The 23,643-nt window shown below is 37.2% G+C and overlaps 1 protein-coding gene across 2 annotated transcripts; it reads right to left on the bottom strand.

The window, feature by feature from the left end:
- Positions 1 to 8,416: 8,416 nt before the first annotated feature.
- LOC130711123 (probable mediator of RNA polymerase II transcription subunit 26c) lies at positions 8,417 to 11,470 on the bottom strand. 2 transcript variants are annotated; one of them, XM_057560615.1, is made up of 10 exons: positions 11,197 to 11,470; positions 10,407 to 10,744; positions 10,256 to 10,324; positions 10,085 to 10,167; positions 9,893 to 9,966; positions 9,602 to 9,651; positions 9,465 to 9,498; positions 9,246 to 9,367; positions 9,014 to 9,107; positions 8,417 to 8,889 (listed from the first exon to the last, which is right to left on the bottom strand). In XM_057560615.1, the coding sequence occupies exons 2-10, from the start codon at positions 10,740 to 10,742 to the stop codon at positions 8,771 to 8,773; spliced, it is 981 nt and encodes a 326-aa protein (XP_057416598.1). In that variant the 5' UTR covers positions 10,743 to 10,744; positions 11,197 to 11,470; the 3' UTR covers positions 8,417 to 8,770. The 2 variants fall into 2 exon arrangements, with proteins under 2 accessions (XP_057416598.1, XP_057416599.1); XM_057560616.1 differs by lacking the exon at positions 11,197 to 11,470 and adding an exon at positions 10,866 to 11,180.
- Positions 11,471 to 23,643: the final 12,173 nt, after the last annotated feature.

Genomic DNA, 23,643 nt, shown 5'->3' with positions numbered 1-23,643 from the left:
GCGAGGATGATGAGGAGGTGATGGTGTGACCGGCGGTGGCTCTCATGGAAGAAGAAGAAGGAGGAGGCGCAGTGATGGTGGTGTGGCCAGCGGCGGTGGCTCTCATGGAAGAAGAAGAAGAAGAAGGAGGCCCAGTGATGGTGGTGTGGCCAGCGGCGAGCTCGCGTGAGGAAGCTCGCGGTGGTGGCGGCTTGGCCGAAGAGCAGTGGCGGCGACCATGAAGAAGAAGATGAAGTGAGAAAAATGGAGAAGAATGGAGAAGAAAGTGAGAAAGGGAGAGATGTCGAGAGATTGAGAGAGAATTGGGGGGGGGGGGAATTTTTGGGTAAAAAAATAATTTTAAAATGAAAAAGAAAATCCACGTCACTAGTTCCGTTAGTCAAACTAACGACACTTAACAGAAGGGCTTGAAACGCACGTTTTTGAAATGTTGGGGTGCCTGACCGCTACGTTTAAACACGGGGGGCCCCGATCGCTCATTTGTGAAAGATCAGGGGCCCAAAGTGGAATTAAGCCTAATTTCTTTTAGTATCGTAGCGGAAGCACTTGCCTTGTGTCTAGCTAGTTGTTTCTTTCTTTTCAATCACGTGCCTTTTTTATTCTCAAGAGCTAGCCTATAATCCCAATAAAAGGATGTGATCTTCCCGGATCAAACCTCTAGTACTCAAGCTCGGTGATGCGTGACTAAAAGCACGATAGAGTGCCCAGTGGTGCAGTAACACTTTGTTTGGTAGAGAAGAAAGAGATAGAGAAGAGAGAGTAGAGAAGAGAAAAGATGAGTAGAGAGAAATATGTGAGAAATTGAGTAGATTTTGAAGGTTGTTTGTTATGATAGAAAGAGAAGAGAGAGTAGAGAAAGAATGATGTGACTTCTCTCTCCCTTCGTTTGGTTGAGTATAAGGTGAGAAGAGAGAGTATTACTAGTTGTATAAAATGACCTTTGTACCCAAAAGTAAAAATATTATAAAAGTGATTCTGAAATGTATATATTTAATATATATATAATTTATCAAAATAATTTAGAATAAATTTTTTATCGTAAAATTATTATATATATATTTATAATTATTTTAGATATATTTATATGAACACATTTATTATTGATGTTTATCAACAATAGTTACGTTAGTATACTTATTATTTATTTTATTAGTACAATAGGTATCAAATAGAGGGAGAATTTGGTAAACATAGAATTATAGTTTCAGCTCCTTCTCCCTCTGCGATCAGTCTCTTCAATTTTGAGAGACTTAAAAATGATACTTGGACCCACCAAAAACTGCCCCTCTCTTCTATCTTTTTGCTAACCAAACAAGGGTGCTTTCAAACTTTCTGCTCTATCTCTCTCTATGCTGAATCTCTCTATTCAAAGTCTAGGCTAACAAACAGAGCGTAAGTGTCCGCAATGAAAAGGGGTTGTCTAACTGACTCATGAGAAAGTTTGGGTTAAATAACTCATTATTCATTTACATTAAAAATAAATGAGTTGAAATTTCTTTAATTAATTTATTTATTTACTTGGTGAAATTGAAAAAAAAAATCGATTCAAATTTTCCCCCGAAACTTACTAAATTTTCCGACAAAATTTTCTTGCGAATTATTCTTCAAAATTTTGAAGTGTAGAAATTTTTGTCAAAATAATTGCAGGTAATTAAAATCGATAGTAAATCCATAGGAAAATTTCAAAGCAAATTGGCATAACAATGTAGGTCGGTAGTATGTTGCTTCCCCTCTAGGTCCAAATATCAGGATCGTTTTTCTATACTTCTGTTCGTGAATAGAAACACATTCCCTAACACGAGAAATTAAAAGCTAGGGATAAGAAAAGGAATTTAAAAGTGATGGGTTCTTTCTTGGTTCCATTCAGCAGTGAGTCTAAATTAGGGAACTCTAGTCTTTTCGTGGAGATTATGAAGTCTTTAATATGGACGCGGAAGAAAAAGCATAGATAGGGATCGTAGATGCCAAGTTGCTTTCCATGCAGATTGGATGAGATCGATTTATGAATTATGAATATATATTTCAAAGCATGTAATAAAGAAGTTTCAATAATGGAGAATTTAAAAGCTTGAAAGCTCTCTCTATATACATATTACACAGGACCATTTGTATGGAAGATTATATATATGTTAATTTCCTAAATTGCTAAATTCATGGTTTTATATTTTATGCATTTTTAGTTGCAGCCATGCAATTTACAAATTAACATGTTCCGACCAAGCCAAATTAACAGGACCGCAAAGCACTTATCTTTTTATGTGCACATGTATTTTGGAAGTTAGTCCACAAATTCAAGTCATTTTTTCTAGGATGCAACTTTTTTCAAAAATATGGTTAATTGGTGAATCATAGGTAGACACTTGACATCTATAATTTTATAGCAATTGGAAGTTTGCCATTATTTCGTGTTCACTGATTTAGTGTCTTCATTGTCAAATAACTTGTGTTGGACTTCTTCAACTCTTTGATTTTATTGTAGCCAGTGCCGGAACCAGAAATTTTAGAAAGCCTAGACAAATTTTTCTGAAGTGTATTGTTTTATGATTAAGTCCCTGTATTTTTCCCTACCTTTCAAATTTTGCCTAATCTCTCTCTCTCTTTTTTGGCCCAAAAGCCTACCTGGTCCAAAGAAAAAAAAATTTATTAGAGCCCAGACATAGGCCCTACCAAGCTAGGCGGTAGTTCCGCCTCTGATTGTAGCATCAGGCAGTCATTCCGCTGCGATAAAGATTCGACCTTTTTTAATTTATGTATCCTTCCCTTGACGGTATCGTTCCCTTATAGGCTTTTAATTTATCATGATTTTTTCTATAACAATTTTTTATAATTTTAATTTATTTATTTATATTCTAAGTACCGAATTGGAGGGTTTTGACCATTCTTTTTTAAAAGAGTACCGAAACATCGCCAATATTTCAATATGTTTCTATGATTGGATTGATGTATTAATAATGATTGGTTTTAACCCAAAGCAAACTTAGGATTCTTCAGTTTCTTTCATCATATCAAGCCCTCTTTACAAATAATGATGATATACATATGAAAAATCTTTTAAGAGTGGAACAAACTTTAAAAACTGCAAAGCTAAGTCAAATTATTAGAGTCACAGTCATCAAGACCTTTTTTCATTTGAAAAATTAAAAAGAACTGATTGTTGAATTCTAGCAACCGGGGACTATAATCGATATATGTGTACAAATTACCGCGTAACATATGATGTGTAAAAAAAAGTGTTTGTCAGTTTTAAACCATCATAAAATTTATGTTCAAAAACGCATGTGAATTTTTGTACTAATCTTCTCAACACTTTATAATGAACAGAAATTGGATGTATATATGTCGCTAAATGATAGGTCTACATATAAACATTCTTAAAAAGGATGAAACGCCGGCACACATTGAGCACATGGCGGATTATATTGTTATGAAGTTGTAATACAGAGAAACACTTATCTAAGTGTGACATTCTGTTCAGGTAGGTAGCTTCTTTACATGCTTGATATGAATTGCAAATTAACACATGCATGCTCCTTAATTTCTTCTCTTCGACGCAAGAGGTTTTTCAAACTGTTCAATGTAAAGTTTGCTTGTTTTATTCTTGATCCTACCGTCAATCTCAACATATATCAATGGTGAAAGCAAAGGCACGTGCAAGAAAAGAGAAGTCCAATAATTAAGTTGGTTCATGCGCCTGTTAACATCATAGTATAAAACTCAACATGACAAGCAACCACAACAAGCGTGATTTTAAAATGGATTTAATTAGTTCAACTACGCATTTACTAATTTAATCGACAAAGACCACTAACCAATTAAATAATGAAAAGTTCGCATCTTTTTAAAATTTAATTAGCTAATAACCAGCGCAGCTTTTGCTTGATAATCTAGCTGGTTTCTAGGCGTGATGGCTCCAACTTTTCCTTTTCCATGTGCCAAATTATGGGTTTATATGCCTTTATGGTATATTGGTGTGGTTTCTATTTCCGTATAATTACCAATTTGCCACTAAAATATTGGGTGCCCACTAGCTCACACCTCTCGTCTCATGTTTGGGTGAATAGGTCAGACATCTTGTATGATTTATGGTTTAGCCTATATCAAACTTAGGGTGTAACTGTGTAAGTGAGTACAGTCCAATCTATGAATCCGATCAATTCAAATTAAAACAAACACATTTTGGTGTATTGAGTCGGGTCATTAGATCAGGTTAGATTTTTTTTACTACATCAGGTCACCATCAATTATGATATTAGGTTTGGAGATTGAATACCCAATGAACTCGAATCAACCCAATGCTATTGGGAACACTTTTACCACTTAATATTTGTTTAGTTAAGACCTAAGTTACTTATGAGTTTAACATTCAACTCTGAATTAGAGATTGCTCTCTTGCTTGAGGAGTATGGCAGCGAGCGGGATTTGATGTAGATGGTGCTCTCTTCTGTGAGAATAACTTGCGACAGTGACTGAGAGGCTTGCTGGTAGATGCAGACCCAACAGCGATGGCAACTTTGTGGTGGATCTAGCGCGTCCGAAACAGTGTTTGTTTGGAAGGCATCCGTATTCCAGATCGGCGGATAGAGATGAATATTGTTGTCATGGCTGCAGATATCCTTCGTGCCTTTGCTTCTCCGCAAGATGCTCCTCGCCGGCTGCCGTGTTTGGTCAAGTGGCTCCCGAGGATAGCGAACGACATCATCGTGAATGTTGATGGCAGCGTGTGTGGTTCCCCTAGTCGAGGAGGTTTTGGTGGTTGCTACCGGAATTCGCTGGGTGAGTGGAAAGGAGGATTTTATGGCTTCGTTAATGATGCTCATATTCTTTACCTTTAGCTTTTGGGTATCTTCTATGGTCTCTCATTTGCATGGGAGCGTGGTCACAGGTTGGTAGAGTGTCAATCTGATTCCCTTGATGCGGTTAATCTTGTTTTGTCTGTGCCTCCGTCGACGCATTTGTATGCTCCGTTGGTTTGGGATATCAAAGAGCTACTAGGAGAAGGCCTTGGAGTGTTGATTTCCATCATACGCTGCGAGAAGGGAATGCTTGCGCTAATTTCTTGGCGAAGATGGGGGCCCAGCAAGATGAGGCTCTTGTGTTTGAAGAGAACCCGTTAGCAGAGATGAGTTGGCTCCTTCTAGCTGATGCTTTAGGCATCACCTCTTTGAGGCCTTAGCCCGGGTTCCTTGCCCGTTTTCTTTTTCTTTATGAGCTGTACCAAAAAAAAACATTCAACTACTTATTTATGTTTGTTTTAGTTTGTTAATGTTGGATTATATGGAATGTTAAGGTCTTTTAAAAATGTTGAATTATATAAGTTTCTATGTTTTATACAATTTTTTACTTTCTTTTAAAATAAATTTCATGTAAATTTCAAAGTAATTCGACCTTAATCGAGTTAGTTTGGTTAGGGTCCAAAAACAAAAATTTGGAAATTTAAACCAACTCAAATCAAACATTGGTCCGGACATTTAAACACTATAAGTCAGTGAGCATTTTCGATTGAAGTATTGAAAGATGAAACAGACTTTTTTCGGGGTTTTTTTTTTTAATTTTAACTGAATGAATATCATTAGAACATTTTTTTAAATTAAATTTTAGTGATATTTTTTATTTATTTTCTTTCTCGAGCGAAGTTTATCAAGATACTTACGAATTTCCTTAAAAATCTAGCTTTTCAATCAGTCATTTAAATGTAAAGTACTGACCTTGGAACGTTTTAACATAAGCATTAGGAATTCGCAAATCCTCCAAACGTAGCGCGCGAAGAACCTTGAACCCAAATACATTACCTACAATGGAAGTAAACATGTTAGTAACAGAACCTTCTTCAAAAAAGATAGAATCTAAAGCAGTGTACAAGAATGAATTTCCCATTTCTATCATAGATTGTCAGTTTGTCACCATCAACACGGTCACATATTTTTTTTTTTGATAAGCCAAAGAATTGTATTTAAAAAAAGCACAAGGGGTGCTAAACCCAAATACAAGAAAAGAGATGAAGAAAAAGAAAAAAGAACAGTACAATCAGACTGCAACAAGCAAAAACCCCCCTACTTTGAGGTACAAACTTACATGATACCAACTACCCAACCCCACATTGCCATAGCAGCACAAACAACCCCATGAGCCAACAGACACCCAATTCGTAGGCAGCAACAAGAGCATGTACCAAAGATGAATCCAAGCTAATAAACAACCCACCCATGTCTCCAGCGAATTTCACACAGATGAAAGACAAATTAAAGGGCTGGTCTTCCATTCAAACAATGAATAATAGAACCCCCTCACTTTCTCCTTTATCCAGTACCAGGACCTGACTTGTATTAGGTCCAAAACAAAATCATCATCCCAAACCCCATCTGAAAAAATAATACTGTTGCGCATAAGCCATAAGGACCAGCAAGAAGCCATCCATACCGTCATCTCCGCAAGCCTCTGTTTCTTGTTTCTGGCCAAGAATTAAAACTGGCTAAAGAGAGACTTTGACGAAGAAGGCACAGCTGTAACAAATCCAAACCAGCGATGAACGGCAAGCCAAACATCCAAAGATCGCGCACAAGTACAGAACAAGTGATCACAACTCTCCTCTTCAATATTACAAAGAGAGCAAAGCAAATTCGCAGCTGCAGGAATCGCACTGCGCCTCCTCAAGTCAACCTTTGTCGGGATCCGGTTGAGCAACATGCGCCAAACAAAGGCTTTCACCTTTGATGGAGCAAATCCATTCCAAATTGACTGGAAATCAATATCAGAATCCACGAAATCGCTAACCTGCAAAAAAGAATAAGCTGAGTTAACCGAATAAACTCCCTCCTCCCCTGGTTCCCACAACCACCTATCCGGCCTCCCTTCCCGCAGACAACCAATATTAATAGTATTGAGCAGTATATCAAGCCACCCTAACTCCCTACCTCGCAACCCCCTCCTCCATGTAAATTTCCACTCCCAAATACCCTGACGCCACTCCCCCACCTCCTTAACAGTAGCATACTTGTTTTGAGATAAATTATACAGTCTGTGAAATCTTCCCTCCAAATGTCCCGAACCTAGCCAATCCTCCAGCCAAAATCTAGTTGCATCCCCTTCCCCCAAAGATTTCTTAATCTAGTTGCTCTAATCCCCCATAAGATCGGGTTTTCTTTCTTTTGACCAAAACAAAAAAAAAACGGGATTATCTTTTTTTTTTGGACAAAGGGTTATCTTTTTCAGATCCCAATTGTATCTCCATCTTTGTTAGCCCATTATCCCGCAGCTCCGTGAAGCAATTTTTTTAGGGTACATTGGAAAGTAACTGTGAGGCTTTACCCTGTATCAGACATATCCTAGATAAACTCCACTTTCTAGTTGTCCCCAAATTAAATTCCTTTTTAGGCTGTTATGGTATTTTTTGCTTAATTTGTCTAAGCCGTTACATGTAATTAGGACTTGGTACTGAACCTAAACAAGCCTAACCAACCAATGAACCTCCTTATGTGTCGCATGCATATGAACTAACCAATTTGGTAGGTTATTTCTTTGGAACTCATCAATTGGCACGTGCAGACTACCATAATAACATGTAAAAATGGAAAATATTAGATGTTATGGTACAAAAAACACACAAAATATAGTTATCAGTCACTAGTCACTACAGTCATGAGTTTTGTAAAATAACCCAGCAGCAATGGTCTAGGCTACCGAGAAAAATCATAAGAAATGCTAAGCGGCAAAATAAACAGTTCTGTACTTCTGTTTCTTAATTCATGAATGGATGAAAGTTACAAAGAGCAGCTTTAGGAACTCTAACTAATTCTAGCAGTTAACCAAATTCCAGCACTGCTATAACTGTATAACTGAGTACAACTCAGTCTCTAATAAGTAATAACCATACAAATGATTTATTAAAATCATATAATAACTCCACTAGTGTCACCATATATGTTTTTCTTCTAAGTACTTCTTTATCAAACGCTCCAACCAAGGGGTTGACATAGTAGTTCAGCAATGATGCATCTCATACGTAAGTGATAAGAGTTTAATTTTCAACTCTTTGTGAACGTAAAAGAAACTCATTAATCAACCTCCTATCACTTAGTGCATTGATCGTGAGGTGAGGAATTAGCCACGCGCCTTAGTGCCTACGTAGATAATTTTAAAAGTTCGTTCACGTTGCACTTAACTTCTTTACCGCAAGGGAACATAGTGCACATGCACAATGAACCAAAATGCTATCTGTTTCATGTGGTGAGATTTTAAGATCAGCTCACTTTCTAGAGTCTAGACAACTTGTGCCCACAACAGACAACATTTGAATGCTGCACCAATCTAAATCCCCACCTATGCGACCCGCACCCACATAATTCGGTAAATGTATCAAGTGGTCAACTCTCTAGAAATGGATGGGGCAATGAGATAAGAACAAAAACAAACACAGACAAAACTCAACTGTCCTCAATTGAACACCGAAGAAACCATTAACCATTTGAAGTTTAACCAGGCCTTCAGGCTCCAACTCAAAAGACCAATGTTTTAATCAAATCTTAAAAAATCATTTCCCCACACAATTCCATCTTCATCCTGAAATGTGCTTCCACCTAACCCATCATTTCATAAAAAAGCATAGTCTAATAAATAGTGTGGATTATTTTGGGATAACACGGCTAACACCTAATTAAGTAAACAAAAAACCACAAAGGTTTTCTCATGTTGGGGATGAAGTATATGAAGGGATCAATGATCATCAGCTGTGTTCAGGATTTATCCGGCCTCAGTATCATTATTACTATCACTATCACCAGTGCCTTCCATTAGAACCGGCGCCGCCTTTGTTCTTTGCAAAGAAGGTATTCTTATTCTTTGGCTTTGGCAACTCATGGAGGTCCATCACCTGAATTGTTCTTTGCTTTTTGGCTAGACACCCCCAACACACAACACAAAATGATCAGTCAGTACAAGTAACAATGTAAAGAACTAACCAAAGAAACAACACTTAATTAGGACAAAAATGAAAAACATAAGGAAACAAAAACTTCACCATTTGCAGCCTCTTTGTAGTTCTCTTGAAGCCTCTTTCTTGCTGAAGCAAGTCTCTCCGCTTCCAGATTATTATCTCTCTGTTCTCTCTGTCTCTGCAATCATTCAATAATTTGTCAGCTTACACCGATGATCCTGCATACCCAATGGAGCTAACCTCTACCCACATTTAAAACTTCTCATGTGATTTTAAGGTCAGGGACTCCAAAAAGGTTATCAAATCATATCCGTACATTTTGAGGAGTTGGGACTGATGGTGGTGATGGTGCCGGTTTTGGGCGCGCTTCTTTGCGTGGAATTGCTTTCGGCTTTGGTTCAGCTACACTATTGTTGCCCTCCAACCCAAAACTACCATCTGTGTGAACAAGAAAGTGAAACATGTGTCAAATTGTCAACCAAATCCAAACGACAACCTAGGAAACTTTGGAAGCTTGTTCAGATTCTAAACTCACTGTGTGGATTTGGCGAGCATGAAAAATCAGGAATCTGCAAACAGAATGGAATATTAGAAAGCTAAACTTCCAAACAAAGCCTCATCTTTCCTGGGAAAAGTACTAGATTGTCAAAAAAGGGATTTCTTTCACTAAACCTGATGATACCCGTTTTGTGGGGTTTTCTGCTGAGGTGAGTCTTCATCACCTGCCATGCCAACAAACATGAACAATCAACATTTTCATCAATTCAGCATAAACCAAAGTCTTCCATTGTCACTTTAAAGTATTCCAAAATTTTCACCAAATGAAGATTAGGAGTATGAGAGTATCTTACTCTCTATAGACACGGTCCATACGGAAACAAAGTATCTACTAAAAAAACACTAGATAAACTCTAATAAGTGTTCTTTTGTCTGCATCAGAACGGGTTCTAAGTTAAGATTTACCCATAACAGATGTGGCCGCCGCTTCTCCCGGTGTCTTGAACTTCACCCATTCATCTACAAGTTCCTTCCACTTCCTGGAAACAAAAACACCTAAAATCCAATCAATTTCCTCTCATAACATGTTCTGCAATGAACACCACTATCAAAAACTAAAACCAAAAACAAATAAAAGGTGTTTAGTGTTTACAGAACCTGACAAGTAGCTTGACCAATCTCCTAACTTCATTGGACGAATGCTTCCGCAAACGATTCACATGCCTCCCAATGTCAGTCTCCTACAGATTCAGATTAACTTGAAGTTCAAAACAAAAACAATTGAAAATTTGAAAGGTGAAGCTGAAAAAGAAAATGAGAGGAAGTTACTTCTAATGCTTGGAATGTAACATCCATGTCTGCAAGATTCTGAAGCAACTCCACCAATGAATCCTCAGACTAATGAAGCAAACAAAACACAAAAATCAGAAACACAGTTACAAAATCAAACAAAAAATGGGGGGAAATTGAAGAACAATACCTGGTTTGGGTCTTCAAGTTGCAGTTTGATTTCCAGAATCTTCTTCTGCTCATCATCGAACAAGCCACCGAAAGGATCCTTTTCCTCCTCCTCTTCCACCTCCGTTGAGGGACTGCTCTGCTTCGGTGGTGCTTCTCCAGCACCACCATCACCGGCCTCGCAGTTTCCGCAGCGCGACGGAGCCGCCGCCGTGTAAAGGCGCTCGACGATTGCGTCTCTGCGGCGGCGCAACTCGGAGGCGTGGTCAACGGAGGCGACGTCGATGGCGGCGTCCATTAACACCCAAACATCGACGCCGGCAGTATCCAATATGGATCGAAAATCATCCAAATCCATATCTGAATCCAAACGACGCAGAAACAAACAAAGAAAATCAGAAAATCAGGGAAATGGAACGGTTTATGGGTTTTGGATAATGGAAGCAAAACAGAAGAAAATGGATTTAATGTTAGACGAAACTTGATTAACTAATTATTAATATTATGGTGATGATTATGATTATGCACAGTGCGATGCGATGACCAATAACATGACCAATGCGTGTTGGGTCTATCTCTTTCTCTTTCTCTTTCTAAGAAGCTGGTTTTTTGCTTTGTTTGGTGTGTGCAAAGGGAGATGAAGGGGCAAATGGACAAGAGAGAGAAATCATAGGGAATTGGATCAGACACACTTTAACTGTATTCGTTTTCTTAAAATTGTAAGAGAAATTTAATACATAAAATTTATTTTTTTGTTTGTTTTATATATTATGATCAATTGATTGTATCATGTTTAAATCTATTTTGGTTACCAAAGGTTGAGGTTAGATGCCAATGGTGTTTAAGGTTCCGTAACCGGAGTTTCGATAGGTTTAAGTTTTCGTGTTCGGGTTCTAATATATGTGAGGTCCTATTATGAGGGAATGTTAGTGGATTCCAATGATGGAGATGGGGTTTGGGTTCTATAATGGTTTCTGGGTTGTTGCTTATGGTGTGGTCTCTGGTTGTGGTTCTCTTCCTCTTTTCCTCATGAAGAATCTAAGCTTATTGTGTGGTTATCTTCCTATTTTCCTAATGAAGACTCTAAGCTTATGGCAGAGATCTCTAGCTTGTGGTTCTCTTCCTCTTAACAAAGATGTGGCTCTCTTTATGACTCGTTTTGATGCGTCGTATTAGACATGATAGTATAAGCTTATACTATACATTATGGACTTATCCATTGTTTGGTTCTCACATTGTATTGTATAAGCTTATACATCAATCAACTCTTATACATCAAAATGATGGGTTATTTAATCCACCCTATAAATAATGAATAAGACATGATAAAAGTATGATGTATAAGCTACTTAAATATATTTAATCAACTGCTACTACCATCTCCCTCAACCACCACTCTCAACCACCACCACCACAATCGCCACCACCACCATTGCCACCACCACCACCGTCGCCGCCACCACCACTGCCACCACCATCTAGCACCACTTTTCACCACCGCCCTTCACCACCACCGCCCGACTACCGCCAACACCACCCTCACTGTCGCCGCCACCATTACCACGCTCCACTCCTGCCACTGTCGTTGATATTGTCATCGTTATCGCCACTATCTACCTCCACTGTCGCCGCCACCACCACCCTCTACCACCACTGTCGCTGCCACCCTCCACCATTGCCGCCACCATTATCCACCACCGCCACCATCATCACCTTCCAATACCACCATTATCTTGTCTTCACCAAATTATACAGTGTATGACCAAACGTTGTATAGTATTAAAATTTTATCATGATTTATCCTATCAGACTTAATATAATCAGACTTTATACTATCATGTCTTATACTATACAACATATCAAACGAACCCTTAATTTGTTTTATGGTTTTATGTGGTTTCACTAGTGGCAGTTGTATATTTATGACTTACTAAGGGCTGAAAATTCAAGTACAGAGTTATAGTCGCACATTATTAGTTAAGTATGAATGAGGATAATATTTTATAAGATGCGGTATTGATATCTCTTAACAATAACATATCAATTATGTAGTATATGAGTGAAATATTAACAATTTTATTGCCTCATGGGATAGAAAATGCCCCCACGGTTCCACAGCCTAAGATAAACTCATATAGACTATTGTGGGGGCAAACTATTTTGTTTCTTTGTGATGAAATGAGCGCAGTACTACCGATAATTTTATGTTATTATTTAGAGTTAAATACATTTTTAGTCCAATAATGATATGTTTACATTCCCTTTTCTATTTAATCTCATATTCACTTTTTTTTTATATCTCTTTTTTTATTCCTATCACATTTCTCTTGTCTTTCTCTCTTTCTCCGTTAAATGGAGGGGAGAGGTGTATATAAGTTATTTTCCTTTTTTTTTATCAAGTCCGGAAGACACATGTGAGGCGAAGTAGGGACTTTCTCTACTTTCTAGCTTTGGTTCTAGTATAGATTCAACAAATTTTTTTCCTTCATTATATTTTTTGTTGTGTATTAACCAATTGTTATTATGTGTGAACCATAAATTAATTATCTCTATAATTATTTAATCTTAGTCATGGAAAAATATTTTAATGGCTTGAAACAACTAAGTGTTTGTTTGGTTACATATATGGTGAAAAATGATGTAACTATGTGTTTTCTTTTTTACCAAATATTTATCCGTCGCAATGGGTGAAAGTAGTTTTTGAACATTCAAGTTAAAAAATCGATTGCTATGAGCCTACCAGTATCATTTTTTGGAAGACTTGTGAGTGCATTTTAATACACAAAAAAATATTCATTTTTAGTTTTATATAATGTTTAATTTTATTTGAGAAAAAGAATGATGCACTGACAGTGTAAAGTTTGTTTACACCGTCAATCAATCAAATTGTAAGGATGTGTCACGTCAATAAATGAAATTAAATAAAAATACATATTTTCTCGCATCCTTTAAATCTGATTGGTTGACGGTGTAAAAAAACTATACACGGTCAGTGCATAGATTTTAAACACATTTTATTTTGGTTATAGAAGGTTGAGGTAGATGACAATGGTGTTTAAGGTTTCGTAAGAGAGGTTTCAATTGGCTTAAGTTTTGGTGCTCGGGTTCTAATAGATGTGAGGCTAGTCCGAGGGAATGTTGGTCGATTCCGATGATGGAGATGGGGGTTTGGGTTTTTACCACTTGAACTATAATTCTTACCACTTGAACTATAATTCTTTTCTCGATAAAGATTCTAACCTTATGTTGTGGTTATCTTCCTATTTTTCTAATGAAGATTCTAAGCTTATGACAGATTTCTAGGTTGTGGTTCTCTTCCTCTACTCTATCCTAAGTGAACACAATCAGGGACCAAAATGGTTGTTTACTCATTTTTAAAGCAGGCCCTCAGACATGTTTAGGCCCATAATATATTATTTTTTGTCATTTGGCCATCAGTCTCTATAGGGAAAATGATCCCACATGACTAATTTGACTCGGGATACGGTAGTGATGTCCCTGACCACAAATGTATTATAATATATTATCAATGTGTTATAATATATACTTTTTCAAAAAATATTTTATTTATTAATTGAGCCTTACCATTTTTATTTCTACATCGGAAGACAATTGAGCCTTAACATAATCATTAAAAGACAATAATATATCTCAAAAAAAAAAAAGACATAAAGATCCTGTTCGAGTGTGAAGGGGCAAACAGTTGAAGGGGATCCGTGCAAGTTTTCTTGTTCATAATTCAGTGTAAGGATTTAATTTAGGTGTCTCCAGCACCTATTTAAAAATGAAGGAGATCTATACATTTTTAATGTGTCAAATAATCTTTTAAAATGAATCTTTATTATTTATAATTTAGTTCTAAATATTTTAAACAATAAACTAAAATGCACCAAATCCTCTCTTTTACTTTCTTCGAATGATTATTTTATGTCACGCTAAAACATAAATTCAATTTTGAATTTTGCCATGTCCATCACTCCAGCTCCTTATTTGGTAGTAGTAGATCAATGGTGAAGACATTAAAATATCTAATGAGTCTGGGAAAATAAGAAGGTAGTTGGAATTATAAATGTTTGTATGAATGGCCGGTAAGGAACTAATTTGCAGCCAAATTGCGGTCTTCACTTCATTAATGCTAGGCATGAAGAGGCATGTGGTGGGCCTTCGTTCTTATTTAACTGTTAAGAGAGAGAAGAAATACACATACTTATTAAAGAGTACAATTAATTTTGTGAATTTTTATAAAAGTATTACTCCTTTCGTTCCAATATAACTGACAATTTAAGGTTGTTACACAAGTATTAAGAAATAATAATTAATATTCTTGTTTTATTAAAATTACAATCTAACTTCCTACTATACCTTTTATCTTTCTTATTTATTCTAATTTTTCAATTTTCCTACCACCAATAAATGAAGGGTACAATTGGTAAAGTATAATTAATGCTCTCTTGAACTTTGTAAAGTGATAGATAGTTAGGAACAAAAGTTAACTAGAAATAGTGTCAGGTATTTTGGAACGGAGAGAGTATATATTTTCCATTTAATGCTCTCTTTAAATGCTAAGTGAACAAATATTAGGAACAATTTTTTTTTCCAAAATGAACAATTAATAAGGAACGAATGTAGTACTTAACTATCTAGTGTGTCGATCAATTGGTATGTGATCATTCTAACTTACTCTCTAAAAGTTATTTTTTGTGAACTAAGTGGTTTGCTGATTTATGTTAAGTAAGTAGTAATAAGTGATAATGAAAATTTTATTATTTTATATGAGCAACTCCAAAATTTTTCACCGTTTATAGATAATTAGTTTATATTTTAATTACATTTATGAGTAATTAAATAATTTTAACTTAGAAATTGGTAATTTTTTTTTGTGGCTTCTATAGAAAATAGAATAAAAACTACTAACCGATAAATAATAAAGTTAGTACATCCATAAAATTAAGTAAGAATAAAAAAAACTATCTTCAGATGTATAAAAAAAAATTGCTGGTATGATTTTTGTATTACATCGAAAAGATAAGTTGCACCATCCAAGAATTGATTCATAAACTTTCGCTCACCCAATCTACATATCCTCTAACTCTTACCACTTGGGCAAGACACGGCCTTCGTATTCGTAAAGGTGTCAAATAAGTTCTAAACAAGGTATCTCTTCTTATTACTATCACTAGTATCTTTTACCCGTGCGATGCACGGGGGATATTCATTTTTGTTTTTTTGTAAGATTCTGTTTTAAAATTTGTTTTTTTAAAGATATTTTATGGATTAAAAGAATAAATTTATTTTAAATATAAAAATTTATAAAATTTTAAGGTTTTTTTTTTGTACTAATTGTTTGTTTTTGTTTTTGTTTTTGTTTAGTTGCTCTTCTTTTTAATCATTTGTCTTTGTTTTCCTAAATGCTCGATTTATGATTTTTTATATTTATTAAATAGTTTTAAGGGAGTTGAAGTAACATATGTGCTAAAAATATACATGAATTCTTCTTTTTTTGTAATTAGAATAATTACATTAAAATAAAACTAAGTATGTATTGATCCACATTTCCTGACATTGCGAAAGAATTCTTAGTGAACTATATTTGAAGTGCTATGAGAATTGTGTCATCACTATCACAAATTAGGTTTTTTAATCCTCTACGACACATGACTCTAGAGAATGCTACATATAGTTGGGCATGTTGAAACACTGATTTTTGCTAATATAACTCCACCTTTTTTAATGATTGTCTTGACTTTTGTTTATTGTCGTGACAAAAGAGAGTGTTATAGGAAATTGTCTCCTTTAAAATTTAAAAGGACTTCTCCTATCTGGTGGAGTTATTGTTAATCTTGGTATGAACACTATTTGTCTGACATTTGTTCTAGATATAACATTTGCTTCCAAAACATGTTCTCATTTGAGTAATAATCAAACGTGTGTCATTACACGTTCCAACTGATTGGTCAATGTTTCTTAGAAGCATTACGAAAGCACTAATTTTGAGCCTTAATTGATGATTAGACAAACCTGAAGAATTAATTGTGTTTAAAACTTTGATGTGTTAATATCATCTAGGCTGTCATAATTGTTGTATGATGACCAATTTAGATCACAATTTACTTTTAAAATTTAAATTAAAATTTAAAATAATCTATATATTTACTTTCAAAAAAATTCCTTAATAATCAATTTAATTCACAATTTAAATCAAAGTAATCTATAAATTCATTATTAAATAGAAATAATCTAAAATAAAAGAGAAATAATCTATATATTAAAAATAATTAATTCTAATTGGTTTAAAATTTAAATCATAAATTATCTATATATTTAATTTTAAAATAGATATATTTTCAAATTCAAATTAAATTAGATGAGAATTTACTTTTAAAATCAATGTAAATTAGTGTTTTGAGCTAAGCGAAATAATAATGTACACAGGGTGATTATGGAGACTTTGAAGTGAAATAATCATGCATTTCTTAACATACCCATTATCATAGAGGGTGTTTCATATGCCATAAAAAATGGTGTTTCATATAACTCATATTAAATAAGGATGTTTCAGTCAAATTATAACAATAATTAATGAACTCTTAAACTTCGTGCATACAATTAAACTACAATAGTTTTAGAACGGAGGGAGTAATTAAAAGTTATTGTTTCTGTGTGAGGTTTAAATTGTATTTAAAGGAAAATCAGTTGAAAAAATAAATAATTTCAACCGTTACACTTTTTGAAAACGAATAGCCTGGCTATCATATACTCCCTCCGTTTTCTAATAATTGTCAACTTATGAAGAAAAAGTTTGTTTCACAATAACTGTCCACTTATAATTTCAATAGAACATTCATTGATGTTTTTACATATAATGCTCATATAAGAAGAATAAATGAAGAGTTAACGATATTAAAAAGTAGAGAAACTAATTATATGTTTTAAAAAATTAACGACATTAATTGCATTTCTTAATATTTTGAAACGGAGGGAGTATTATGCATGACTCTTCCATTCTTTATTCTTATGATTCCTCATTAACCTTCAATTAATTTACAACATTATCTCAATAATTTTTTCAATTACTCAATTTTTTATGAGTTTAATTTTGATGCACCGACGGTGTAAAGTTTTTTTACACCGTCAACCAATCAGATTTCAAGGATGTGTCATGTCAATTAATGAAATTAAATAAAAAGAGAGATTTTCTCACATCTTTAAAATCTGATTGGTTGACGGTGTAAAAAAACTTTACACCGTCGGTGTATCAAACTTTTTCTCATTTTTTATTTATGAAAATGATAGAATGAAGAGAAAACACATCATAGTGGCATGCATGTTGGGGTGGCCGACAAAGGCCCACTCATAGGTAGGAGCACTGATGGATCTCTCCGAGGAGGGTTGCCCTGAAGGTATGAAAAACGGTAGAAAGGGGGGGGTTTGAATAACGTTTTCAGTACAAAACTTCCACCTTAAAGATTTTGACAAATCTTTCGAGAACTTAAGTGCTAACGATAAGAGATAGAGAAGCACACAAGGATTTTATCCTGGTTCACTTGATAAATCACTCAAGCTACTCCAGTCCACCCGTTAAGGTGATTTCTTCCTTCTTAGAATGAAGGCAATCCACTAATCAGGTAAGAGTTACAACTGCACTTGAAACCTACAAGTGACTAACAATTACACTGACTTAGCTCACACTAAGATTCACTCTCTTAGTCTTCTCTAGGATCCGATCAACCTTGATCTCCTAAAGGAACTAAACAAACTGTTTATCAAAGAAATGTTTACAAGAGATTTGCTTCTAAAAAGCTAATAGTAAACTCAATGAATTTCAGATGAAAGAAAGCTTAGAATATTTTGAATATGTCTTGCGCGTATGTGTTACTTCTACACCGCTTCTTTCAATCTTCAGCCTCTATATATACTCCAAGGATTAGGGTTGAGCGTTGCATGGGAAATGCTACCGTTGGAGGGCAGTTCTGGAAAATCCAGCTTCTGCTGTGGCTGAGAACGTTAGGTAGGTCGTCAGGAAGGTACACTTGCTTTTGTACTTGGATAGCGACTTGACCTTTTAACCTAGGAGACTTCTGATCAGGGGAATACTTCATATTGGAACTTGTGAAGCCGGTTGATCAGAGTCAGAGGGAAAGCACAGATCCTCTGACCATTGTATCTTCTGATTCTGAACTCAGAGGGAAGAACATGGCCTTCAGAGTTTCTTGCTTCTGAACTTCAGAGTTTCCACTATTCAGCTTCTGGATCTTCAGAGTCTTCTACACCATCAGAACATCTGAACCTTCAGTGTTTCTTGGTTATCAGAACTTCTGGATCTTCAGAGCTTCTAGCGACTGAGTCCACATCAGAGTTTGTATAGCTTCAGAACTTCTGAAGCTTTTCCACTGTTCATACTGAACATGGTGAATGCGAAAGCGTTGCTTGGGTTACCCTTTATACACAGTGCTTCTGATTTGTGTGAGATTGAGTTGAGGTCAGAGCCTGTAAATAGCACACTCAGAAAAACACGTTAGAGTACCACAATTGTTCATATCAAAAGGTTAACTTGTAATCATCAAAACATAGAGTTGTACTACTAGATCAAAACTTGATCTTACAATCTCCCCCTTTTTGATGATGACAAAACTAAAATTTTTGATGAACAATTCTTAAACATTAAACTGAATTCACTCAGAGTTTAGAGATATAGAATAAGACTTATCCTGATGTGAATAGTTTATCTTGCTCATTCTGAATTCAAGTCACTGCTTGATTCTGAACTTAGCTCCCCCTGAATCTAATACTTGATGAAAACGTTAGTAAAGTCTAGATTATGAGCTAAATAATATAAGAGTTCAGAGTGAAAAACTTATGACATAGATGAAAATCGAGTAAACAGAGCGCATAAGTAATCAGAGTCACGGACAAGGTATCAGAGTCTTTGGTATCAGAGTCAACTTATAATCACTTCAGAAGAAGTGAAATGTATTCCTTGTATTTGCCCAGTGACACATCTATGGTCATGAAGGTGGAACTCTTAAAATCTCCAAAAGAAAAATAAATCACACTAACACATCTTACACATCAAAAACTGGGTTTACTCCCCCTTTTTGTCATAAGCAAAAAGCCTGGGGTGTGAAAAACTTAGCTTGAAGTACAAGGTACTCCCCCTTAGAGAAGGTCTAAGTTTAAAGAAAACGAAAACGATGTAAGAATCAGAGTTAGGCGAAATAAATAAAAGAGTTAATGCAAGGGATGAACGTTTACCACCGGTCAAGTGAGTAAATAGAAGGGTCAGTTACCAAGAACTTAACCTCGAGAAACTGTAGGAGCATTAACTTGCAGAGAGAAAGTGAAGCCTATAAAAAGCGTTGGAGAGAGAGGTAAGCTTCACACCTCGAACAATTTTCAGTAAAAAAGAATGGCATCATACAACGTAGCACTAGAAGAGCTGAGGAAGAAGGCCTTTGAAGAGGACTTGTTCCTGAACATCAGGCATCCAGAGGGTACAACGACCATCTCGGAGCTAACACGAACACTGCTGGAAGAGGACCTGCGTCCAGAGTTGGAGAGAGACCTGAAGGAATTTATTGCCTTCGTGGAGGAGGTGCAAGAACTCAGCCGGCTTGAACTCAAGCTGCTGGAAGAGAAAGAGTGTTTGGAAGAGAAGCTCAAAACTTCAGAAGAGATTCTGGAGAGGGATGAGCTAAAGAACAGGCTCAGCAACATCCAGCATGTACTGGAGCATCTGGAGAAGGATAGGTCAGAGCAGCGCCAGGAGTGCAGAAGAATGAGGAGAGATCCTCCATTCTAGACTTTATAGGGAAGTAATGTATGATGTAAACATAAAAAGATTATGAATAAAACGAGTTTAGCAAATATATGTGACACAAGTATATAGATATGCATATATAATCACAAACGAACAAATTAAAAAGGAAACAGAGTTTAACAAAAGGAAAACAAAGTTAACGAAAAAGAAGAAAAAGAAGAGATCCTAAAACTAAGGTTTGTCAGTGCGTCGCAGAAGTTCCATCATCATGTGCTTCATCTCAATCAGCATGGATTCATGAGTGTCAAGACGTTGTTCCATGATGTCGAGTCTGGATGAGCTTGGCTGAGTAGAACTGGAAGGAACATTCTGAGCAGCTTGAGGATCTGGAATGGAAGCAGAAGCAGCAGGAGTAAACACAACTGGTGCAAGTGCTTGGCATCTAAGAGCTTCAGCCTCAGCTTCAAGTCGCTCTGCCTCAAGTCTGGCTTGTTCAGCTTGAGCTGCTGCCTGACGTGCAGCTTCTTCTGCTTGTTCTTTCTTTCTCTTGGCTTCTTCAATAGCTTCAAGAAGCTTATTTCTCTGTTCTTGTTCATGAAGAGCCACCCTTCGAGCAAACCTTTGCTTTGCAGCCTCAATGCTCTGACTTCCCTCTGCATGCAGGAGCTGCATCATAATTGGAACTTGAGCCACTAGCCAAGTGCTCAGATTGTTCCACTCATCAGCCACACTTTCAGCATTCTCACTGAGGTCAGTCTGACCGTGCACATTGCGGAGCCTCAAGGAGGCTTCATGATAGAAAATATTGATGCACTCAGAGAGAGATGTGGGTTGAAGGTGAGTATAGGGAATTATGGAGAGGTTGGTTTCAGGAGAGGCTGGGTGATTGCTGCTATGAGCTTCAGAGACACCTTGTGGAGAACCAATGTTAATCATGGGAGCATTGGGTTCAGAGGTTCCAAGGTGAGGGTCTGAAGTTTCAACCAGAGGATGAGGTGATCTAACCGAGGATTGGTTAGACACTGAATGTTCGGGTTCAGGTTCTGGTTGAATAGGCTCTTGTTGGTCAGGGACATGGTGAGCTTGTTGAACCAAGGGGTCTGCCTCTTGTAAAGGATTAGCCAAGATAGGTTCATCTGGGTCTACTAGACGTTCAGGTCTAGGGCCAGGATATCTCCTAGGGCTTGGACAAGTTAGGTAATATTCTTCCAAGGTAGACACCTTTTCTTTTCTAACCTCCATGAATTTTCGAATGGATTCAGAGTTATTGGAGGGAGAAGAATCAGCAACATTGGTTGGGAAGGATACAGGTGTAAAGGCTGTTGAAGAGTCTGTATCCGTGGTTCTGGCAGCAGGACGTTCTGATGCTCTGGGAGCAGAGTGATCAGACGTTCTGGGTTGTGGTTCTGTTTGGTTTGGCTCGGGTTGTTCATGGATGATTGGTTCAGAAAGTAATGGGTCGTACGGAATGGTGAGGAGAGAGGTTGGTTCTTCTGACCTAGAGGGTTGATTCTGAAGCAAATTCCAGAGAGGTGCTTCAGTAGGAGAAGGTTGAAAGAAGGAAGATCTTGGGGAATGTGGTGGAGTGGTGGTTTGTGCGGCTGGCTGGGATTCAGGAATAGGAGTGAGGGGATTGGAGGAGTGTTTGAGCATAGCAGAAATAGGGAGTGCATCAAATAAATTCAAATCATCATCAGAAGCAAGTGCAGACTTACTTGAATGTGCTGATGATCGAGTCACTCTGGCAGGAGGTTCAGTCCTTCTGACCACTTCAGCAGCTGGTTCCACCCGAGTAGGCTTCACCACGATTCTGACCTTCTTCTTCTTCTTCTTTGGAGGACCATCCTCACTATCACTGTCATCACCATCATCAGGCTTTCTCTTCGTCTTCTTGACCAGAGGGACATCAGATTCCTCTGAGGATTCTTCCAGAACCATCTTCCTCTGAGCTTTCTTCTTGGGAGGAGAAGGAAACTCTGGAGCTGGCGGCAGTCTGCTGAAGAATTCATCAAGATCAATTTCGAATCCTTGAGCCCTTAGGTCTTCAACATAGCATCTGATGGCGTCAGGATTGTCTGCTTGAGTCCACAGAGGGTAGTCATTCAGAGGCATCCTTCTGCTTCTGATCTCAGAAGATGTGTCTTCATGAGCAGGAGCAATCTTCTTCTGGACCAAACCCATCTTCTTCAGAGAATTCGCAGTGAAGACATCACTGACAATGGTGCTCAAATCCTCTGTGCAACCAGCATTGATCAGATCTTGAATGAGGCCACTCTCAATCAAGAGATCAGACAACAGTCTCCCAAAGGGGATATACTTGATTGCTGACTTGATGGAGGCAGTAGTCCTAGACTTCCGGATACATTCCTTCAAGTAGGAGAACAGGAAGTAGGGAAGGCAGATCTTCCTCTTGTCTTGGATGAAGAACAACATCGCCTTCTGGTTGAAGTTGATGTAGTCTGGGGAACTGCCCTTCGGTCTCTGGTTTATGCAGTTGAGCAGGATCTTGTGCCAGATCCTGAGTTTGGGGTGAAGGTCCATCACCTTGTAACTCGTCTTGCCCGGTTTGTAAGTGGTGTACAGGGCCTGGTTGGTTTTGTCTTTGGTGCTGGGTTTCAGCTTCGACTCAGTGAATTGGAACCGATACCCATAAGCAGTGTCTGCACCTAGCAGATTCACGAATGACTTCTCCGTGATGATGATCTTTCTGCCAAGAATGTGAGAGACCACCTGAGTATCATCGCAGTCTGCGTGCTTCCAGAATTCCTTTACCAGTTTCTCATACACCGGTCCTCGAAGTCGGTTGAAGTAGTTTCCCCAACCTTGAGCTTGGACTTCAGGACGAAGATCATACCCATTTGCAGCCAGGTTGTCGAGGTCGAATCTCCATTCTGCCAGGACTTGAAGTTCCTCAGGAGCAAATACGCAGTGAATGGCACAGCCCCGTTCTGCAATTGGAACAATCTGCTCTTGAGCTTGAACTTGTTCTTGTGCCGGGTTCTCAGAGCCCCTTTGACCCGTTGCTAGACCAACTACCATGTGAGGGAACTGAGGTGCATCTGCATTAGATCTTCTGGTTTGTCTTACCATTTTGAAGAGGTTGAAGGTTTGAGGTAGAAGATGAAGGTTGAAAGATGAAGAGAGATCGAGAAAAAGGCGGTTTTGAAAAGCAGAGAGAGCGAGAGTGAAAACCGGAAGTGAAAGAGAACGTGTGTGTATAGTGGGTTTTATCAAATAACCGTTGTTGATTCAAAAAGCACTTTAAGATCAACGGCTGAAAATTAAAGATAGATAGTAACAGTAAAATACACAAATCACACACAGGAGATAAGCATATCTACACGCAATCATAACAGACTGTCACACGGGCACAAGGAACTATGCATCAGAAATTCTGACACACGTGTTGTTGTCTCAGCTTCAGAGTCAGTACCAGTGGGCACACACACTCTGATTGAGTTACCTTCTGGACTAGACATCTTCTGATCAAGAAGTATCATAG

Source organism: Lotus japonicus, chromosome 4 (genome assembly GCF_012489685.1).
Source record: "Lotus japonicus ecotype B-129 chromosome 4, LjGifu_v1.2".
NCBI classification, from domain to species: Eukaryota; Viridiplantae; Streptophyta; class Magnoliopsida; order Fabales; family Fabaceae; genus Lotus; species Lotus japonicus.
This window is presented reverse-complemented; position numbering and strand designations above follow the sequence as displayed.

Excerpts from the sequence above, each read along its gene's own strand:
- LOC130711123 (XM_057560615.1), bottom strand. The coding sequence starts at position 10,742 with ATGGATTTGGATGATTTTCGATCCATATTGGATACTGCCGGCGTCGAT. Across the intron at positions 9,967-10,084 it reads TTGGTCAAGCTACTTGTCAG|GAAGTGGAAGGAACTTGTAG; the intron begins GTTCTGTAAACA and ends TTTTGTTTCCAG. Across the intron at positions 9,499-9,601 it reads CACAAAACGGGTATCATCAG|ATTCCTGATTTTTCATGCTC; the intron begins GTTTAGTGAAAG and ends TTCTGTTTGCAG.